General features: G+C 38.4%; 1 protein-coding gene across 1 annotated transcript in view; it reads left to right on the top strand.

Annotated features, from left to right (window-relative positions):
* chsy3 (chondroitin sulfate synthase 3) overlaps positions 1-20,235 on the top strand; it is a 42,336-nt gene extending 22,101 nt beyond the window's left edge. The window contains exon 3 of the mRNA XM_017691270.2: positions 17,717-20,235. Within this exon, the coding sequence (XP_017546759.2) occupies positions 17,717-19,288 (1,572 nt within the window). The 3' untranslated portion in view covers positions 19,289-20,235. The remainder of the gene's footprint in view (positions 1-17,716) is intronic.
* The last annotated feature ends 341 nt before the right edge of the window (positions 20,236-20,576 follow it).

Genomic DNA, 20,576 nt, shown 5'->3' with positions numbered 1-20,576 from the left:
TATGAATTGAAGGCTGTACTGCCTAGCCTAACTCATTTGGTGTTTGCTTATTAAAACAAGGTTGCTTGAATGGCAGTCCAATCAAGGTTTTAGGTACTTTAATACAGTGTGTATTTTCAAAGCTGCACATGTTTATCCAGGGAAGCTTGTGTTCCTAATGTTTTTAATCTGAATGAATGTGAAACGGGCATGTTAAATGCACAAATGCACATATTTTTGTATCTATAAATTTCATTTATATGAAGTACAAATGTAGAATAAAAGGTTTTGACTGTGCTGTTTACATGACTATTTGAATAATCATATAACTCCAGAAATCCAATTATGATTGGATTATTAAACGCATGTAAACACACTGTCTCTCCACAGTGGACCTGCACTGGAGTCAGAGAGCATTAAAGGCCCATTTTTGTGGTCTGGACTTCATTCTCGTATGCTCAGTGACCTTTGCAGTCTCATTTCACTGGATAAATATTACAGTGGTGAGGATATTTCAGAACTAGAGCTGCAAGCATCAGTGGATTGTCCCTTATTCTGACAACAAACAACCACCTCGGGTGCAAGACGGAACTGTAAACTTCTTTAGGCTTTATTTACACTGCAGCAGATAAACGGCTACGCTAATTGCCTCGAGTTGTTAGATGATGATGATTATCCTTTGCAGCAACTGAACCGGTGAGCAGGCAGCGTAGACGTCAAGTCTCAGGGGATGCAAAAAACTTATTCAGAAATAATTTGGAAAGGAGAACAGAAACTTGGATTGTTCATGATGTTGCCAAAGATTCATGCTGTAATTAACTCATCATTGTGCCAACATATTATGATGTATTACTTTCTTTGTTCCTTGAAAACATGTTGTTGACTTGTGCAAGTAATTAATTCCCTCCTGACTTGTTGATTTTATTATTTTTTTATTTGACCTCAAAAATAAATCAATCAGTTGGAACATAAATAATTCATTAAGCCCTTTAGAAATCCCTGCAGGACATTACTAGGCAGTGCTTCAAGAACGTCCCTGTGTGTTATTGCATTTTGGCAAAATTGTTCCCTAAAGGTCCTTTAACCCATCATCTAGTGCAGGGCCTTTGATGTTGGCAGATTTTTTAAACCTTTGGTATGAAGGATTTTACTGCTGTGGGCAAAACTGCTACTGTTGAGTTCAAGGGACTACATTAAAGAGTAAATCCATCTGTTCTACTTTTGAGTTTCATATTTTACTTAATAAGATCAATGACAAGTGTGCTTAATTAAGTCAATCTGAGATCAGTTAAGAGAATTGAGTCATTTGTGGGTGTAAATCGGTTATCACATGTGGTCAGGAGAGAGAGCTGTGGCAACTATGATGCATTAAATCATGGCAGACAAGCTTTTGAAGCATCTCTTGTCAGCCAGCTCCCTGTAATTAATATGCGTACCCGAAACCCATTAGATGCTCAACGGGACGCTGTAAGAGAAGAGCGGTCGGAGTGAAGATTACAACTAATGAAAGCCACTCTCTGCACATGGATCATTTCTGCTGTAATTACTGTTCAGTTTTGCTTAAGCCAAAAATAGTTCCATTGGCAAGGAGAGAGACATGAGGGTCCTGCTTGATTGGGGAAGTGAAACTTTTATTTTGCTTGAAAGTGCATATTAATGTCCATTACTAGAAGTTTGACTCTGTTCAGTAGTATACGGTCTATGGGTAAAGGTACTTTGTAAATAGTAGCCAGGGTTGAACCTATGCTGTATTAGTCTCTGTGCTGATACTTTGCATTTAAACTCTGTATTTGGTATCAGATATTGGGATATTGACACCTATGACCAATACCATGAAGCATGTGTGCTCCTAGGTGTTCACAAGCATTAGTAGTAGATGAAACGTAACACATCAGAAGTGTGGGTTGTTAAAAATACAAACAGTAGCTGAAAACACATGAACTAGCACACACTACCTGACTGGCTGAGCAAGGCTTCTTTCAGTGATTTACTCATTTCCTGCTCTGTAGTTAATTGCAGTCGAAGTTAATGATAGTCCAGGTTGTTAATCAGGGAGTGAATGTTGGAGAGGCATATGAAAATAACCAGCCAGTCGCTTGGCGTAAAAGATGCTTTACTGTGTAGCCATGCTACCTGCTAGCTAGGCTATTATAGACACTAGCACCACCTGCATTGCACCTCTGTCAGTCAGCTGCTTCATGAAGCAGTGGGTTCTGTTGCTGAGAGATATAAGCACAAGTGAACAGGACACACGTATGAGACAAATGACAAGAAATTCTGATGTAAAACATTATATAGTAGTTTTTGCTGAGCTAGAGAAGCTGCTTTGTGTTTATGTAGACACATTATAGGTTTATCTGCATATGGTTTGTGTACTTAAATATGGTTAAATATGGTTCTTATTACTAATTATATAATGGAGATTAATATTTTTATATATTAAATAAAAAAGCTTGCATAAAGTATCTTTTAAGACACAAAACACAGCATTTTACCAAAATACAATGTAATAAATTGGAACTATATAAATATCAGCACTTATAATTTAGTTTGATTAGACAGAGTTAGAATTTGGTACTCAGTATCGGCCGATATTATAGTATCAGGTATCGTATCGTAAGGGGAAAAACTCAGTGCATTTCTTGTAGCATGTCTAGAATATGAATTTATTATATGAATGCTGTATTTGCATGCGTTGAGAAGCTTGTGACAATAATCAACATGTATATTTACAGTGATTGATATTGAGTGTGTAAATCCTTAAAGCCCGGACCCCATTCCTCTCAGGGGAATAAGGAGTACACCAAAGAGCAGGACCATGATAGCGTGGCCAATAGCCTTGTCACTATGATTTAGTATATTGTGAGCTCACCTTGGACCTACGCCCAGCCTTTTAGAGCCTGATCATCAATCTTTATGAATGAAGCAAAGGTCCATCTAAAGATTATAAAAACTCTTATGTTTACTCACTCCTATAGGTCCCTCCCAGAGAAAACAGAACTAGTCAATGCTTCCTTTATTGCTAGTCCATAAAATCTGTCTCAAGCTGTGTGTCCCCATGAGCCCATTTCAAACAAGAACAAACCTAATGAAAGTACAGAAGCTTATCTGTACGCTCATGTTTACAAACATGCCTCTGAAACCCACATTAGTAAGGAGGCAGCAGAATTGTTGTCAGTAAGTTCCATTATTTGTGGCCAGAATAATATCCGCTCTGAATGAACGTGCGCCTTACTGATTTTTCTGCTTATGGCTCAATGAACAAATTCAGATTATTACAGAAACTTTATCAAGTGAAAAGAGAAATGTTATAGGATTTAGTGCATACATGTTTAAATTGCTAGCCATCTTATTAAATGACTCAGCTTATGTAAGCTAATTAGGCTAAGCCAAACCCTGTCGCTGTTATTTTAGGTATTGTTCTGACTAGTTGCTCCGTCCCCATCATGCTTGTACAAGCGGGCACATCAAGCAGCACAAAGAATTAGGCTCACGGTGCCAACATACATTACTGTGCAGACGTTTTAGGCACCTGAGAAAATAAAAATTAAAGAGCTGTTTGTCATGTTTATTAAGTTTTTATTTGTTCATAAAACACTAATATTAAGATAAATACAAATAATAAGTAGTGATTTTGTATGTCAAATTTAACCATTTCCAGACCTCTCCTTAGGGAAGCCCACTATTATTTGTAGTTATCAATACTTCATTATTTTAGATAAAGTGTGCTGCTGATAGGATTCAACTAAATCTATCTGGTGGCAAAAGGTCTCCAAGAAAAATCTGGAACCAAACTTTATAACACAAACTATGTCACAATATATCAGCTACTTTTTTAAATATAAGAAATTCTTATTACTTTTTACTGCGTCTAGATTTATTTGTTCTTATTTTAATAATGTGTTTTATTGTTACAAGCAAAAACACATGTATTTCCAAGATAAATGGTTTCAAATTATGTGCCTAGGTGCACAGTACAGTATACATTCTTGAATGAATATATTTTTGGCTTTACAGTGCTGTAAATATATCTGTTACTGTTACTACTGAATGTTGCCTCACTGTTTTGAAGGATTTCAGGGTGCAGACAGGCAAGGGGACTAAAAGGATACTTCCTTTGAAATGGAAAGTAGAACTGTTCCTACAGGCAGGAAGCACTGCAGACTGACAGCTGGCAACCCTCCAAGCACTTGAATGTAAATTTTGGGCTTGCTCAAACGCCCTGATTGTTAATGCCCCTGAAGGACATCTGTGATGGATAGGTCACACAGGTAATGGTGGTGACATCAAATATGAGATGACTTTGCTTCATATCTGTTTGTGATCTAAATTTGACTCCAACAGAGACTCTTTCAGAAGGTGGGAGAAGATGGTGATAGTGTAATGACTATGTTCTATATATAGATATGTTTGATCAATTTCATTTGAGAAATCAAAGTTTAATGTCTCTCAACTGAATCTTCCTGACACAAGTTGCATGTTCTTTACCTCTAGTGAGGATCTTTTTCATTACCAGGATTTACTATTGCTTTTCATGTCGCTCATCCACATGGAGTGTGGAATTCCATGGACACTGGTTAATAAACATGGTTAAAAAGGACAGGCATGAAAATGGATGGAAACCTGGGCTAACATTAGGGCTCTGTACATTTCTACCTTTGTGCTGGATCTGCTGTTCCACCGCCCACTCCTGTGTGCAATCATCGCCTTTCTCGTCCCACTGGGACTTCAAGCACCAACAAAGTGCTTCTCAGTTATTCAGCGCAGCCAAACTCTGCCCATTTCGCACTGGCATGGAACAGCAGTTAGGTCATCGCTTTTTCCTCTCTTGTGGTACTAATGGCACTTTGTCTGGCAGGTTCCAGTACATCCTGAAACACTGAATGCATCTGATTTACAGCTGTTGTGCATAATGGGACAGAGCCTTTAGACCCACAGGCCTAGTCCTCTGGTATTTTCTGCAACAACAAAACCCCCAAAGCAGACCAGTTTGAGGAACTCTTCACAATTGGAATGGAGAATAATAACTGGCTTACTGCTGCAATAGTTCAATGAAGTGTAATTTTGTGTGCATTGCCTAACTTTGGAAGACTGATAACAGTTTTCATCTAAGGGTAATATGAAAGCCTGGAATTGCCCAAATATACCCAAGAAGGCTTTTTGGTAGTACAGCTCTACCTATTACCTAGTTGGAGCTCTGTCTATAAACCTTCCTTTGCAGTCAGATGTTCAGAGCATCCTCCTAAGCTGAGAAACATAATGATGAATTTGCGTGATTTGTTCTTTAGTATTTCTTAGACATACTTCTCAGACATATACAGTATATAGAGGCTAGTTTTTTTGTAAGAAATTATTAGAATACAGAGGCTCTGAATTGACAGATAATGAAATTTGGTACTGATGGATACAATGATTATGTTGAGCCATCTTTAAAATGAGTGTAAATGACATGGCTATTTCTGATATCGTCATCTCTTTGGAAGAAGAGGCTGCCGGGAATCTTCAGTTTGTGGGCAGAAATTGATTGATTGAGCAGCAGTCAGCCAGACAGTTCTTTGTGATTTTTACTTAAATCTTCTCCAAAATAAAGGGCCATGCTTAAAGGAAGGGTGGATTAAGTAAAGTACTTGTGTGCCTTAAAACCTCAGTAGCCCGCTTGAATCATTTAAACCTCAGTAGCTTGTAAGCCTTTTAAGTTTGATTAGGTATTTTTTGAGTGAGGTACTGCACTGTTTGTCACTATAGCTTTACTTAGGTCTGTAAACCATAAGAGTTCATATAAGAGTTCATGCTTGTCTTGTTTCCCCTTGTCCATATTCAGAGGCCTCTTTTACAATGTCAGATGTATTTTGGTCTGGACATGTCAGGCTCATGACATTTATCTCATAACATGCTGCCCCTGAAAAGAAGGGCATTCAAGAATAGATTCAATTTTCCATCGCCTTGCTGTTTGCTTTCATGTATGCCTAAGTGTGAATAATGCAGTGTCAGTTCAGCCCTGCATCCATCTTTATTAGCTCACTCAGACATTAAGCACAGATTTGATCTCTGTTGCGTGTCCCTGTAGCAGAAGTGGCACAGCGTGGAATGGAAACGCAGCAGGAAGAATACACGTTCATTATTACAGGTTGCCAAGTAAAGGCCCTTCCGTCTCTTTCAAAAATTAAACTTACATCTTTGTGAGACTTTGAGCTGTAAGCTGACCTTGGTGATCTGCCACTGGGTATTCCCAGCCTGTGGATGTGGATTTCTTCCAGGAGAGATATTATTGACCAAATCAATAAACCCAGCATGTACCTTGCCCGCAGTGAAATGCTACACCAGGTCCGTGAGTGTTTTTGGATACTAAACTTCTTCTTTTAATTATGAGATAGGAATCATTGTACACTCTTCTTCTGAAATTCTTTGTAGTTTGTGCAGAATCAGAAACACCTTTTCATTTATTTAATTTCCAGTAAGAATGGCCATTTTTCAGCATCAGGAAAAACTTCATTAACTTGATTTCTACATGTATTGTGCTTTGTATCAGGACCATTTACCATATAGGTGCACTTTGTAGTGCTACACACACTACAAGACACTACCAATATCGCTGCAGTGCTGGGAACCAACCAAAAAAACCTGCTTAGTGGTGGTCCTCTGTGGGTCATGACCATTGAAGAAAGGGTGAAAGTGGGCGAAGAAAGTATGCATAGAAATGTAATTATTTAATCACAGAGTGCACCTTCAATGTAAGTGGAGCTGATAAAATGGGCAGTAAGTGTAGGTACAAGGTGTACTTAATGAAGTGGTGTATAAATGACAGAAAATTGCAAAGAAAGCTAAACAACTAAATATAATACCATTTTTTAAGCATTTAGTGTATTCACCCTTTAATTAAGGCTTCCATTCTGTTCAGGAGACATTCAGGCATTCTGTTTTTCAAAAAATCTGCTAATATTTTTCCACACCTTCAAAGTTCAGTCTTATAGGTTGGTTGCATGTTCTGTTACTCACAGTCAAAGTAGTCACAAACACATTCAGTGATGTTAAGGTCTGGGCTCTGGGGTGGTCTTTGATTTTGAGAACACCAGCAGCTTCTTGTTGTGTCTTTTTCCAGCGGGAAGTGCATAATGTATTGATATTTATGTGTACTCATCAGTAGACCGGGCAGTTTGTAAAATACTCCCCGCCCCCGATATTCTGCAGTTTTGACTTGCTTTTGTTTCCTTTGTTTTTTGTGTTTATACGTATTTTTTAACTTAATGGCTATTTTGACTGGTGCTTAAATAAAGTGTGGTCTCTGACTTTTGCACAATACCATACGTTTATGCTTCTATATCTTTAAATGCAACTTCAAACTGTCAGGCTTTCAAGCACAACATGTTCTCAAAACTTTGCTTTATTGTGGTTTACATGAGAGCATAGAGGGATGTTTGTTGTGTAGGAAGTGGTTAGCCTGTTCTGCTTTGCATCAGAACTGAATTTCAAAACAAAACATGTTTACTTAAATCTCACATTTTGTTAATAGCAAGCTACTGACCAATAAAAAAGACACAATTTGAGCTTTTACACAAAGAAATCCAGCTAAAATAGAATGAGTTTACCTCACTTTCTTGTATTAGCATGCCAGAATATCATTTGTTTAACCACTTTATGCTTTCCCAGAAGAGAAGAAGTGCTGAGTTGCTGATGTCTAATTAAGTAGGAGACTGAAGAGTGGACCCTGCTGAGACAGACAGTCAAACCATACATTCACAGAAAGAGCATTTATGATGACACTTTCAGCTAGAATATAATAAATTACTGCAGGAGCATTTCAACTCGTTTCATTCTCAAAGACGTGAACCAACATTTGATTTGTTGGCTATAGAAATGGGTCTCCTAATGTGACATCGGCAGCTCTTAGTTTACAGTATTAGCATTAGTGTGTCAGCACTGATCCTCCTGTTATCCATTGTACACAGCTGTGCCATCTTTTGACAGAGAAAATGGAAAATTACAAAGACCTGGGAGCGTATTTGCTTTTTTGGTGTTATCTGCCTCCAACTACTGGCCGATTATGTACAAATTATGTATTTTTTTTACCACCATCAGTCTTTGACAGAGTGCTCTCCTTTTTAGACGTTGATGGAAGAACTGTCTGTGTATTGAAAGTGTCCCTGCCTCAGCTTGTGATCCACCTGTGAAGTCGCATCAAAGGGTCTAGCCACAAAGCTCAAAATTAGAGATTGGCAGGGCTCACTGCCTCTAAAGCTGTCTTAATGTATGCAAGAGCAGTGCAGGGAGTGTTGGTGCTTTCCAGTGACCTGTGTTATTCCCAGGTGTGCTGAAGCTGGAAAAATGCTTTTAGTGCAGGAAGCTGCTGTCCTCCCACAGGCCCTTGCACTGAATTATGGCCTCAGTTATGATATGCTCTAATGCCCAAAGCAAACTGTGTGGACTCAAAGCTGATTAAGTAGCTCTCACTAGGCCTCAACATGGGAGAGGTTGGATTAACTGAGCAACAGCAATTGCAGCAAAGCCTGCCTGGGCCGCTCAGGCAGGCCATGTACGATTCGTCTCAGCTTTAGCATTCACCATTCCCTCTTGGTCTTTTGGGAAATGCCAAGCAGTGCCCAACAAAGAACAATCTGTAATACTCCACCATCACCCCCAGTATTACTTGTGCAGTTCTTTTGCTTTTCAGTGTAATGGATATTTCTTTTCCCCCCAAAAGGCAGTAAAGCACCCTGCTTGCACACATTTTCATTTCTTCATATCCACTGGCTTCAAAGAAAGGGATTTGATTAAAAGTGGCCATTTTAATTTTCTTTTTCATTATACCAGTGAATGCTTGTTTAACATTTTAATATTCAGCTCTGTTCAGCGACCTGACAACTCATGACACAGAACATTCAAAGCTTTCTTATTTCTTTTATTAAGCAAACTTGGTGATATAAAGAAACTATTCATCTGAGCTGGTCTAATGGATAATGGATATCTGACAGCTTTTGAACTTGCAAATCATTTTAGATTTTTAAGCAGCTACTTTATATTTCACATACTGTCTGCATTAATATGAATCAGCAGAAATGCACCAAATAATGTGAGATTTTTGCTCTTGTTGCAAATGTTTTGATGCATCTTAGCATTACTGTCCAAGTTACAGCCAGTAATTCATGTAATCTCTTTTCACTTAAGTTACATATCCTGTAAGTCAGCTTTGTCAGTTGCATTCATTCAGTTGAGTAGATCTGATGTACGTCAACAGAACTGAAACATAAAAAATAGGCAGCATCAATTGTTCCACTAAACCCATAATTAAGCACTGTACTTGTGTATCACAACACCACTAACAGTGTTTTTACAACTTCTGCCGTTTCTTTTAGCGCTTCTCCAACTTCCTCCACTAATTGCACATTAGTACCCTGCATCCAGCACTAATGTGCAATGAAATAAGGCTTTGCGGAAATCAGTATGGATGCAAAATATTATACTAATGGAGTGGTGTAATAATCTACGATGTATATGTGGTAGCAGAGATGCCCAACTGTGGTCCTGTGAGGCAAGAATCCAGTATAGTTAGCAGTTTTCATGTTGAAACACACCTGATTCAGCTCACCAGTTAAGTTTCAGGGTTTAATAAACGTTTTTGAGCATCCTGGCCCTCCTGGTTGTAAGACATGAACTGCATTCTAAAAGCTTGGCTAGACTGCATTTCTTGGCCAATCAGAAGGATCCTTCTAACGAAGCCTACATTGGGACACTTAGTCATTTATACATGCATCTGATCCAAAGTCAAGAGAAATGCTGACTAAACTACATCTACAGAATTCGTGTTCAGATGTAAGCTGTGCTCATATAAGCTGTGTTCCTGAAGCTTCTGCATGTTCAGATACATTTTTCGTTTGTGTCAGCTTTTGAAAATGGACGTATTATCAAAATTCGGCCTGTGTTGGCAAGAAAGGTTAGCTCTACACAGGGAGATTCACTTCGAAAGAGGCCCCAAATATTCTGTTGCAACTCCCATTAGGATGAAGCAAGCTGAACCAAAAAATGTGCTACATATGTGCTACGTATGTGTAATCATTAACATTACATGCGATGCAGGAAGTGATCTGTAGGCTGTCCGGCGCCTACCTCATCGCTCTGACACAGGGGCATCTTTGCTTGTTTAAGGCTTCATATTGCTGTTGTCGGAAGAAAACCTTGAATCTCCAAAATGGTAACTTTACAGGACAAAACCTACTGTAATTACTGTAATTTAATGTAAGTCAGTGGAATTTTTTCCCAGTCATATTGGACCGTTTCTTTTTTTTTTTTTTTTTTTTGGTCCATTCATCATGAAATTTATATACAATGTAAAGGACAACACGCAATTTTAAATATACAGTATGCTGTTTATTTAGTTGTGTGTCTGTTTAAGAGGGTGTAAATTGAGAGCAGGCTGTGAAATGGTTTAAGTGAGAGATTAACTCACAGGATAGCATTTAATCACAAGCAAAGTAATGTTCTACTGGCAGCTTACTATCATTTACATCAACAGTATTTACTCTATCAAATTTTTCGCTCTGACTCCTTTCTGATTATGTGACTAAGTGACCTTAATGGACTGTTCAACTTTATGTACATGGTATAAATGAGGAGCATTAATAGCACAGTTCTACCGAGGACTTGCCTCTCTCTGGTGTGGCATAGCTATTGGAACACTGCTGTAGAGTTTTTGACGGAATCAAACTTCAAAATACAGATTTTGTCCACAACAGTGAAAACTATTAAAAGTATTAAATGGGTGATGGGTAACATATCACAGTCTGCAGAGGGTTATTTTTATATACCTGCCTGTCCATCTTTCAATCTGGAGTTTACACTCAGCAGCACTTTGATGAGTTTACTTGTCTGTGGCATAGAGCTGTAAAATTGGAGACGGGGAAATCATCGCTCTCCACCTTATGGAAGCCCTTTGTACTCAGGCATCAGCCGCTGTCGCAGCAAAGCAGGCGTGTGGATGGTTTGTGGCATGTCAGTTTCTCCTGTGTTATCTCACTATGGAACTGCCTGTAAATGATACTTTTGATGTATAACAGACTTAAAAGAGGAACCCGAGTTACACTTTGTGAACTCAATTTATTCTCACCACTCTCACCAACCCTCACAGCAGCCAGTAAAGTTCCTGCATGCCGCAATGAATTTCTCTGCTGTCGCTAAGCTCAGGTCCCAGTGGGTTTTCACACTCAGCTGTGTCTGAGAGCACTGATAGTTCCTTCCTAATACCCTTCCTCCACATGGCTGATCATCTTCTCCAAATCAATCACATTAATGTCCTAAATGACAGTTGCAGTCTTGTAGACTTTTAGCACTGTATGTGTCAATGTATATGTTTTTTGATATTGCTCAGAGCACTGGAAGTCACTTGAAATAGACATTTAACAAATAATCCACATTCTTGCCATGCTTTTTGTGTTCCTCTTTTATTATGTGAGTGTATTGCTATAAGTTATGAATACTGAATTGCAGTAGTTTCTTACATTAGAGATTCTGCAGAAACTTTCTTGTACTTTGCTTATACTTGTGTGGACTGTTTCTCCACATTCACTGAAACACTGGAAATGATATATTCTGTAAACAGCAATGGCAGTGTCAGTGCAGCATGACAAATTATTGATGCATGTGGCAACAGAAAATGATCATTTTAAAGAAAAGGGTAATGTGAAGCTGGGAACCAGGTGTCTTGGCTACAAAATACAACCAATATTTTTATCTGCAGGACAGTCAGTTGTGATTGTTCATTGTTCTAAATCAACTAAGTCTCAGTATTCAAATACTAGAATGCGAGGTAGTGAGAACCCCTTTACCTTGGCACCATAGAAACTAATAGATTTTATCTGAGAAAGGAAGGTGAGGTGCTTATTTATTCACAAACAGGAACAACACAGTGCTGCAGTCCAATCAATACTGCTTCTTCTGCCCAGACATATCTTATAAAGAAAGTATCAAGACGTGGATTTGAGACTGGTCCTAATGAGGTGGTCCTCAAATATGAGATATCACAATCTGTCAATAAAGATATTTTCATCCAGGCAAGTACATTCTCTTTATAAAAGAAACTGTCTAAGTGCCTGATTTGGTGCTTTTTGAATAGAATCAACAGATTAACAGTGCTTTGGTGGTTGTTTGTGTAGGTGTATCTGCCTGAAGCATTCATTATTTTTCAACAACTGAATCCTTATCACATCTTTTGCATTTTATTAGTTTTTAAATGCATTTTGTGTCACATCAACAAATCATATCAACACGGTCAGTAAAATAGCCTCATTGTGATATTTGTTGCTCTGTCAGGGTTCATGCATATGGCGAACAACTTGTAGCAGTGTACTGTTCCAGGCACCTGTGAGAACCATAATCCGTAAAGCATAATCCAGCAAGTGATACTGACATCACTGACTTGAATGCCTGTAGTCAAACCTGATAAGACATTTATGGATATTCGCACAGTAGTAGAAAGTTAATGGCAGATTCTTTAAGGAAACATGCATTCATTTTAAATGATTTTACATCACAAATATATAAATGATATAATGACGATAGAGAATACTAACTGGGAAAAAGAGAAGATAAAGAGGAGCAGATCTCTCTCTGCTCTAACCAGAAACATCTCAGAAAGAGTCTGAATTGATTTGTGCTCATCTTAGCCACTTGTTTGTTTATAGAAGAGATGAAGTGATCACCAAAATTTCATGACCATTAAAGGTAGGATACATGTTTCCTCTTCTTCTACCCACTGGTTTCACTTGATTAGTTCATTATGAAGACCAACAACGTGCATGTGCTCTGTGAGAATCTGCAAAGACCACAGGTTATTCTTTGAACTACACTAACATGGTCACACTGATAAAATGCAGCTTTTTGTTTATTAGAGACAAGGCTATAACTTTGGATTTTATTTTCTGCTTGCATGAAGGTCACTGCGGCATGGCCTTTTCTTGGTGTCACCGCTAAGACGTAACCTACTGACATTGCTGCTTGAAGAAGACCACAGCATTCAGTGAAGCCAAATGGTCCTTACAGTACTTTTGCTGAGTATTTGTTCTGCTACATAGGAGAAATTACTGATGAGACACTTACTACTTCTTTCAGTTTCAAAGGACCTTCCACACAGAATGACTATAAGCTATTCAGTGATGTCATGTAATGTCCCTGAAACATCCACCTTTTTGCAAATGCTGTTAACCAGGGAGGAAGATATCAGTGATGTACAAATGAACCTGCTACATTATTCCACATACAGTGACTGAAAGGGCATGAATAGAAGTACACAAATGACGTAAAATGTAGTCTAATGGTTGGGCTTCATCGATTCAGACATGCTGCTCATAAAAAAATCTAAATATGATCAGCATGTTCTGTTTCAATAGTGGGTGTGCATTGTGGCTAATTCTGATATGCGAGTATATGAGATGAACAGATATTTGGATATTGACTTAACCACAGGGAATGAATAATGAGGCTTTCACCTGACAGTGCGTCACAATGCATGGACACAGTAAACTGATGCATTGATACAAGCAGGCTATAAAAGTCAGTAACCTGAAAAACAGTTAAGCAACTCCTAGATGTGTACATTTAAAAGCATGTCTTATTATCCAAAAAAGCCAAAGGTAATCTTTTGGTCACTGTGAGTATCGCAGGCTGTACCTGCAGGTGAGCTATTGTAGATGGTGGTGTCTTGTCTAGTGCACAAAGGTTTTTTTTCCTCAGTCAATGTGTCAAGATATCACAACACATCCTTGAAAGTGTGTTTTTGGCAGCCTTGGTGAATACTCGTGTTTTGTTGTAGGAAAGAGTAATACACTGAATGAATCTGAAATACAGTGAAGATAATGCAGTTTTGCTGCATTTCACTAAATGTTGGCCTATGTATTTTCTTTCTGACTGTTTGTGATGCAGAATAATAAATACCCAAATAGTGACAGAGGCGATATTCTGGATCATGCAATATAGCTGCTGAGATTTTTCTTAAAGTATGAGATGTCATAACCTTAATACTGATGTAACAAAAATTCAAGCAGGTAAGTCAATTTACAACAAGTGCAAAACCTGCTAATTTTAGTCTGTTTAGCAGATTCAGGGACCTTTTTAGTTGCGTTTCAGTGAAAATAAAAACACTGCTGTTCTCACCTCCCACTGTCTGTGTGTGTGTGTGTGTTTGTGTATACTCAGTATACTCAGTGTTTCCCACAGATATGAAATATACATAATTGTACTTTGCTATTGAGGCAGGGGGAGACACTCTAAAGCATATCGCTGTTGTCAGATCAAAACCTCGTATGTCCAAAATAGTAACTTTACTGCCGAAAATTCATAGTAATAATTTTTTTTACAGCGATTGCACATGATTATTACAAATACACAGTTTTTCTTTGAGCGTGAGTGAAATTTTTTTTCCCTGTAAATTGATATACGGTCACGTAAAGATGTAAAAAAAAAGGTCTGACCTGCTGCCTGCCTCAGTTTTAACCTTTAATCTTTATTAGAAGATTTCTTTATTAGTAGCCTGTAGCCACTATAGCCTACTAGGAATTTTTTATTCACTCTGGCAGGAGAATTACGGTAAACTGTTAGCATAATAACAGGAAGTGTTTATGACTGATAGAAGAAACCGTTTTTGTTAAAGAAAGGGGTTAAATACATGTAGAAAACAGACACAATCTAGACTCAAATAATGTCTTTTACTCAAATCAGTGAATCAGTTGTAAAGATGAACTAGAAGCTGTGGAGGAGCTTGGATTGGATTGGTGGGATTGGATTCACCATCAGATGTGTAAGACTGTGTTAGACCAGTGAACGTAATCAGATTAATGGACATAATTGGCTCATAATGCCAGTAAAGTAAAACTAGCTATTAAACCAGGAAATATATGTATAGATATTAAGTTATTGGCAGGTTCAGTCTGTTCATTCATGCTCTTCATGATGTACAGGCTCTATTTAAAAAAATATCTTGACTACGGCTTCACAGAGTCAGATAATATAAATTAATGTCTCTGAGAACTTATATATTTATTAACTATATATATTTCCTGCCATCTGAACTTCAGATGTGAGAATATTACAATTCTTTTATCTCTCTGTTGAGGTTACTTTAGTAGTGTTCAGCCATTCCATGTTCAATTCCAGCATAAATAATAATTTCCATTGTTCTAGGCCATAATTAATTAAAGATTAAGCTCTGCCCATGTTTATTTCATCTGGCAGCAGAAAGTGGAGCAGTAGTCCTCAGTTCAGTGGAGAAAATGTGCTTGCTAATGTCTGGAACAGTGGTGTGAAAATGGAAGAATTACTATGCAGCCAAGGAATGTCTCGACCATGACCTCACCCTTGCTCAGAAAGGACTCAAAAGCCACATTACTGATCTTTAAATGCTAAAAAAGAGCTAACCCAAGAACAGCATTGCTTCTTTCACTGAACATTACTGAAGCATCCCGGCGCAGCTACAAAACGGCAGCCTCTTTCAGCTGAACACTGTTTGTTTTTTTTTTACCATGGATAACTATTTCTCTTGACCGTTGCAGTTCTAATGCTTTGTTTCATTTTGGAATTTTTTTGGAAGATGTGGAAGGAATGGGCATAAGCTGATAGTTTACATAGATTTGCATAAAAGATGCACTGCTTATACTGGCTTAACGTTAGATTTTTGTGAAGGAGCAATTACTACTGTCATAAAAGATCTCTGTTTAGCATAAATTACCATAAACTATACATTACTAAGCAAGCAGGTGTGTTAAAACCTATAAATGTGGCTACTCCACCCAAAACTTGGGTGGGCAAAGTTTGTTTCTTGAACTTTGTAAAAGGCACACTGACTTTTTCCAGTGTAGGGGGGCATGCTATAGCACACCCTCAGCAATGCAGAGCTGGTTTACACAAGTGAGCGTTTGCACTTAAAGGGATGAACTGATAAACAAACAGGAGAATTGCTGAGCTGCTTTCCAGGCCACAGAGGATGATGCTTGCACCCAGAATATCAATATAGTTTAGATTCTAAATTCTGAGATAAGAAACATGAGTGTATTATGTTACCACGAGTGTTTTAAGAGGATTTTAGGATCTTCAACACTTTTTCATTTAATCCCAAAGCAGCTATTCCTTCCATCTTTTGGCTGGGCCAAAGACCAGTGCATTATAAAGAGAACTATTAAACGCAACAACAGAGCAGCCGTTTCCCCCACCAGCACTGTCTGTAATTTAAAAGCTTTTGTTTTTCTGTTTTCTAACGCATTTCTTCAAATGGCCCATTCAATCATTAAGACCATTTTTAACCACATTTTGCTGAGAGAAACAAGCAGTCATCCAGTACAACATTGCTATAAAGTCATTTTTCATCTTTTATTTTCATTGAATCTTCCATTGTTCATAAAAAGTCTGGAATTACATTACATCAACTATATATTAACACGATACAAACATTATTTTTCAGAAAAATGTGATTAGAAAATGATCTTATATTGATATTAATGATATTATATTCCTCAGGATTCTTAAACTCTAAGGGGTTCCCTTTATATTGCAGGTTTGCTGAGCTGAAAGCTGTCTGATGAATATATAATTTTTACACTATGTTCTCTTGGAGGACATGTCTGAAATTGAATAAATTGTATTGATTTGGAAAAGGTTGTCCATTCTCCTGCTATATTGGTCTGTGTACACTTTTCTTTTTTAGATCAGAATACATATAACATCTGATTTCATGGATTAGATTCTATAGTTTCCCAGTTTTACAAATAATAAAAGATTGTAATATGATAATATTCAATTTTCACTTAATATGACTGTAAATATCACAAATAAATCTGCACAACCTGCTGATTTGCAGCCCATTCCTGGAGTACCTCTGTCCTACACATCTTAAGGTTGTCCTGCTCTAACAGGCCCACTTTAACTCAGAAAGAGCTTGAGCTAATTAGCTGGTTAGTTGTGTGAGGTGTGTTAATGTAGGAAAAACACCAAAACGTACAGTGGTGGTCCAGGACCAGGGCCAGGTACCACCATATTATACAAAACAGGTAGGGCCTTCATACAAAAAGGTACTAGGAGTTGAAGTAACAATTTGTTTAATGGCTTATCATTTGCGTAGTTTTATGTACACATACAGTATATATGGGTGTGTAATGTTTTTAAGTGTATTTTGTATTTTTTATATTGTATTTTACATTTATTTGTTTTATTTATGTGATCCACGTCTTTCAAACAGCAGTTTTCAAATCTGATGGTTTTCACTCTGGATCAAAAGGGCTATGCTGTTTAGTACATTGGTACTGATTTTATCTTTCAGAGCATAGACTCTACACATGCACCAAGCAAGTACAACATGTATTTGTCTCCCCCCACAGTCACAAATCATTATGTGCAGTCTGTCTGCAGGGCTGTTGGATTTATTAGCAGGACAGACCACAATGTAATTTGCCAAGTAATAAGTAAAATTCCTCGACTATGCTGTGGCCTGCACACTCATTTATCAACGACCTTCATCAGGCAAATGGATTTTTAGGAACTTTAAGTCTTTCTTGTTAATCTTTAATTTAACATTAACTTGCATACCACCCCCCGGTCATAATGTACCATTATATATCATTAATACTGCCTTTGTTAAATGACTGTGAAATGACTGTATTAAGATTTTCTTGATTAATAGATCACTTTCTATTCCTGTGATCAAAAAAAAACTCATCATGCTATTTCATCTTTCTTCTTCTCCCTCTTTCTTGTCTCTGTGCAGATGCAGCAACTGTTCTATGAAAACTATGAGCATAACAAGAAAGGTTTCATTGAGGAGCTTCACAGCAGCAAGATTCACAATGCCATCACTTTGCACCCCAACAAGCGGCCAGCCTACCAGTACCGGCTCCACAACTATATGCTGAGTCGGCAAATCTCCCAGCTCCGCTACCGTACCATCCAGCTGCATCGTGAGAGCATCACCATGAGCCACCTTAGTAACACAGAGGTGCAGTGGGAAGACCAACAACTGGGAGCGCCACCTTCTTACACTCGTTACCAGCCAACCGAACGTGAAGATGTAATTGAGTGGGAATTCCTGACACGTAGGCACCTGTTCTCTACTAGTGAGAAGCAGATGCCCAGGCAAGGTCTTGGGAGAGCACTTCACTCTGCATTAGAGGACACGGTGCTCCAGGTGATGGAGATGATAAACGAGAACTCTAAAGCTCGAGGCCGAGTCATTGACTTCAAAGAGATTCAGTATGGCTACAGAAGGCTGAACCCCCTCTGTGGTGCTGAGTACATCCTGGATCTTCTGTTGCTCTACAAGAGGCACAAAGGGCGAAAAGTGACCGTGCCAGTCCGTAGGCACGTCTACCTGCAGCAGTCCTTCAGCCGGCCTTTTTTTCATGAGGCTGAGGAGCTGGATGTTGCCGAGTTAGTTGAGGCCATTAACAGTGACTCTCAGTCCTTCTCATTCCTCTCAAATTCACTCAAGATCTTCGCCCCATTTCAGTTCTCAGAGTCTATGAAGGAGATGCAAGAGCATAGTCAAAAGAAGGTTCACTTTCTCGTGCCTCTAACAGGCAGGTATGATACATTCTTACGCTTTATGGACAACTTTGAGAAGATCTGCCTTATTTCAAACCAGAATGTGAAACTCGTCATCATACTGGTGGAAAATGATAGCAACCAAGATAAGGAAAAGCACTTGGAGCTGATTAAGGACTACCATAATAAATATCCCAAAGCAGATCTGTCTGTAATACCAATGACAGGAGAGTTTTCTAGGGGTCTTGCCCTAGAGATGGGTGCCTCTCAGCTTAGTAATAACTCGCTGTTGTTCTTCTGTGATGTGGACCTGGTGTTCAATAGTGATGCACTCCAGCGGTGCAGAGACAATACTGTTGAGGGGAGTCAGGCTTACTTTCCCGTTGTCTTCAGCCAGTATGATCCAAAAATTGTCTATGCTGGGAGCCATACAGAGGACAGCAACTTTGTCTTCACCAAGAAGACTGGCTTCTGGCGAGATTATGGCTTCGGCATTACATGCATATTCAAAAGTGACTTGCTGAAGGCTGGAGGCTTTGACACATCAATACAAGGCTGGGGTTTGGAAGATGTAGACTTGTTCACTAAAGTTATCAACTCCGGTTTAAAAGCGTTTCGCTCGCAGGAAACCGGAATTGTGCATATTTATCATCCTGTCCACTGCGACACTAATCTAGATCCCAAGCAATATAAAATGTGCCTCGGGTCCAAAGCAAGTACATATGCATCTGCGATGCAGTTAGCAGAACTGTGGCTGGAGAAACACTTAGGCATAGGATACAACAGAACCTCCTCCTGACATTCCAGCTATCCATCAATGTCACTGGAGATTACCTCAGTTCTGCATGAAAGCAGCAAAAGACTGGTTGTGTGTGTGTGTGTGTGTGTGTGTGTGTGTGTGTGTGTGTGTGTGTGTGTGTGTGTGTGTGTGTGTGTGTGTGTGTGTGTGTGTGTGTGTGTGCGTGCGTGCGTGCGTGTGTGTGCGTGTGTGTGTCTGGGGGGTGGTTTAATGTGCAAAGGTGTGCAATTAAAGGTACTCTACAAGTGTTTGGAGCAACTTCTTATTTGTTAGTGTAGTTGAATTTTCAACGTCTTCCAAAGGACATTCTGTGCCCCAGTCTGAAATTTCAGGGCTTGTAGTTCATCATTTGTTTGCTTTTGGGGGAAGAGAGTATCACTGATGCAATCATGAAATCTGCTGATATACTCAAGAGCATATTCCTCATCATGTGACCATCATCAGCGAATGTGTTTTATACAATCTGTGTCTTTGAGGCTGTAAGAGAAGTGCTCTTCTCCCCATGTGAACACAAAGGACACAATTACTACCACCATGTGATGAATGGATAATAAATTAAGATGGAACGATGGGGACAGTAATATTAAAAGTACCACAAATGTGCTTTAAACGTCCCTTCAAGAAAGGGGACTGAAGAGAAATAGATTTTTTTTATACTAAGAAAATCATATTGTAATTCATCTGTAGTATTTTGATAAGTGTAGTTTATTTTCTAGTTGAAGTAGGATTGTTTTGTTACGGTACTAGCTTCCGTCCAACTTTTGCTGTGTTCTATATTTCATGGTCTGCTTACTCTTATTTTGTCCTCTTCACTATTTCGTGCAGCTTCTACTCTGATGAGCAAAATGCACCTATCATTTTGCTTTGTGGCTTGTTTATGTTGTTAGTTTTTCTGGCAACTAAATATTAAAATGGATTATTTATAATAAAAAAAACACTGAAGCAAAGCTTGTATCTGTGCTCATTCATGTGACGTTTTTTGGAGGGAATATTGAAGTATATTGCTTAATTTTGCTTGTTTTGGACTCTTACTGGTAGAGAATTTGGATAGGTCAGTATTCTATTGTACAGTAGCCTGTTTTACATGCTGTTCAGCAATAATCTGGGGATTAAGCACTCTGTTAATGGGGGGGTGCATCATAAATATTACATCACATTATTTTTAGAAGAGACAAAGAAGCATCACTAGTGTCACATTAAAAACTCAACTACAAATACAGTGGTTTTATTAAAGCACATTGACCGATGACATGCTTAATTACAAGACTAACTTGTCTCTCTTTGTAAT

The sequence above is a fragment of the Pygocentrus nattereri genome, chromosome 18 (assembly GCF_015220715.1).
Source record: "Pygocentrus nattereri isolate fPygNat1 chromosome 18, fPygNat1.pri, whole genome shotgun sequence".
Taxonomy (NCBI): domain Eukaryota; kingdom Metazoa; phylum Chordata; class Actinopteri; order Characiformes; family Serrasalmidae; genus Pygocentrus; species Pygocentrus nattereri.
Note: the sequence above shows the minus strand (reverse complement) of the source record. Positions and strands in the feature narration are given on the sequence as shown.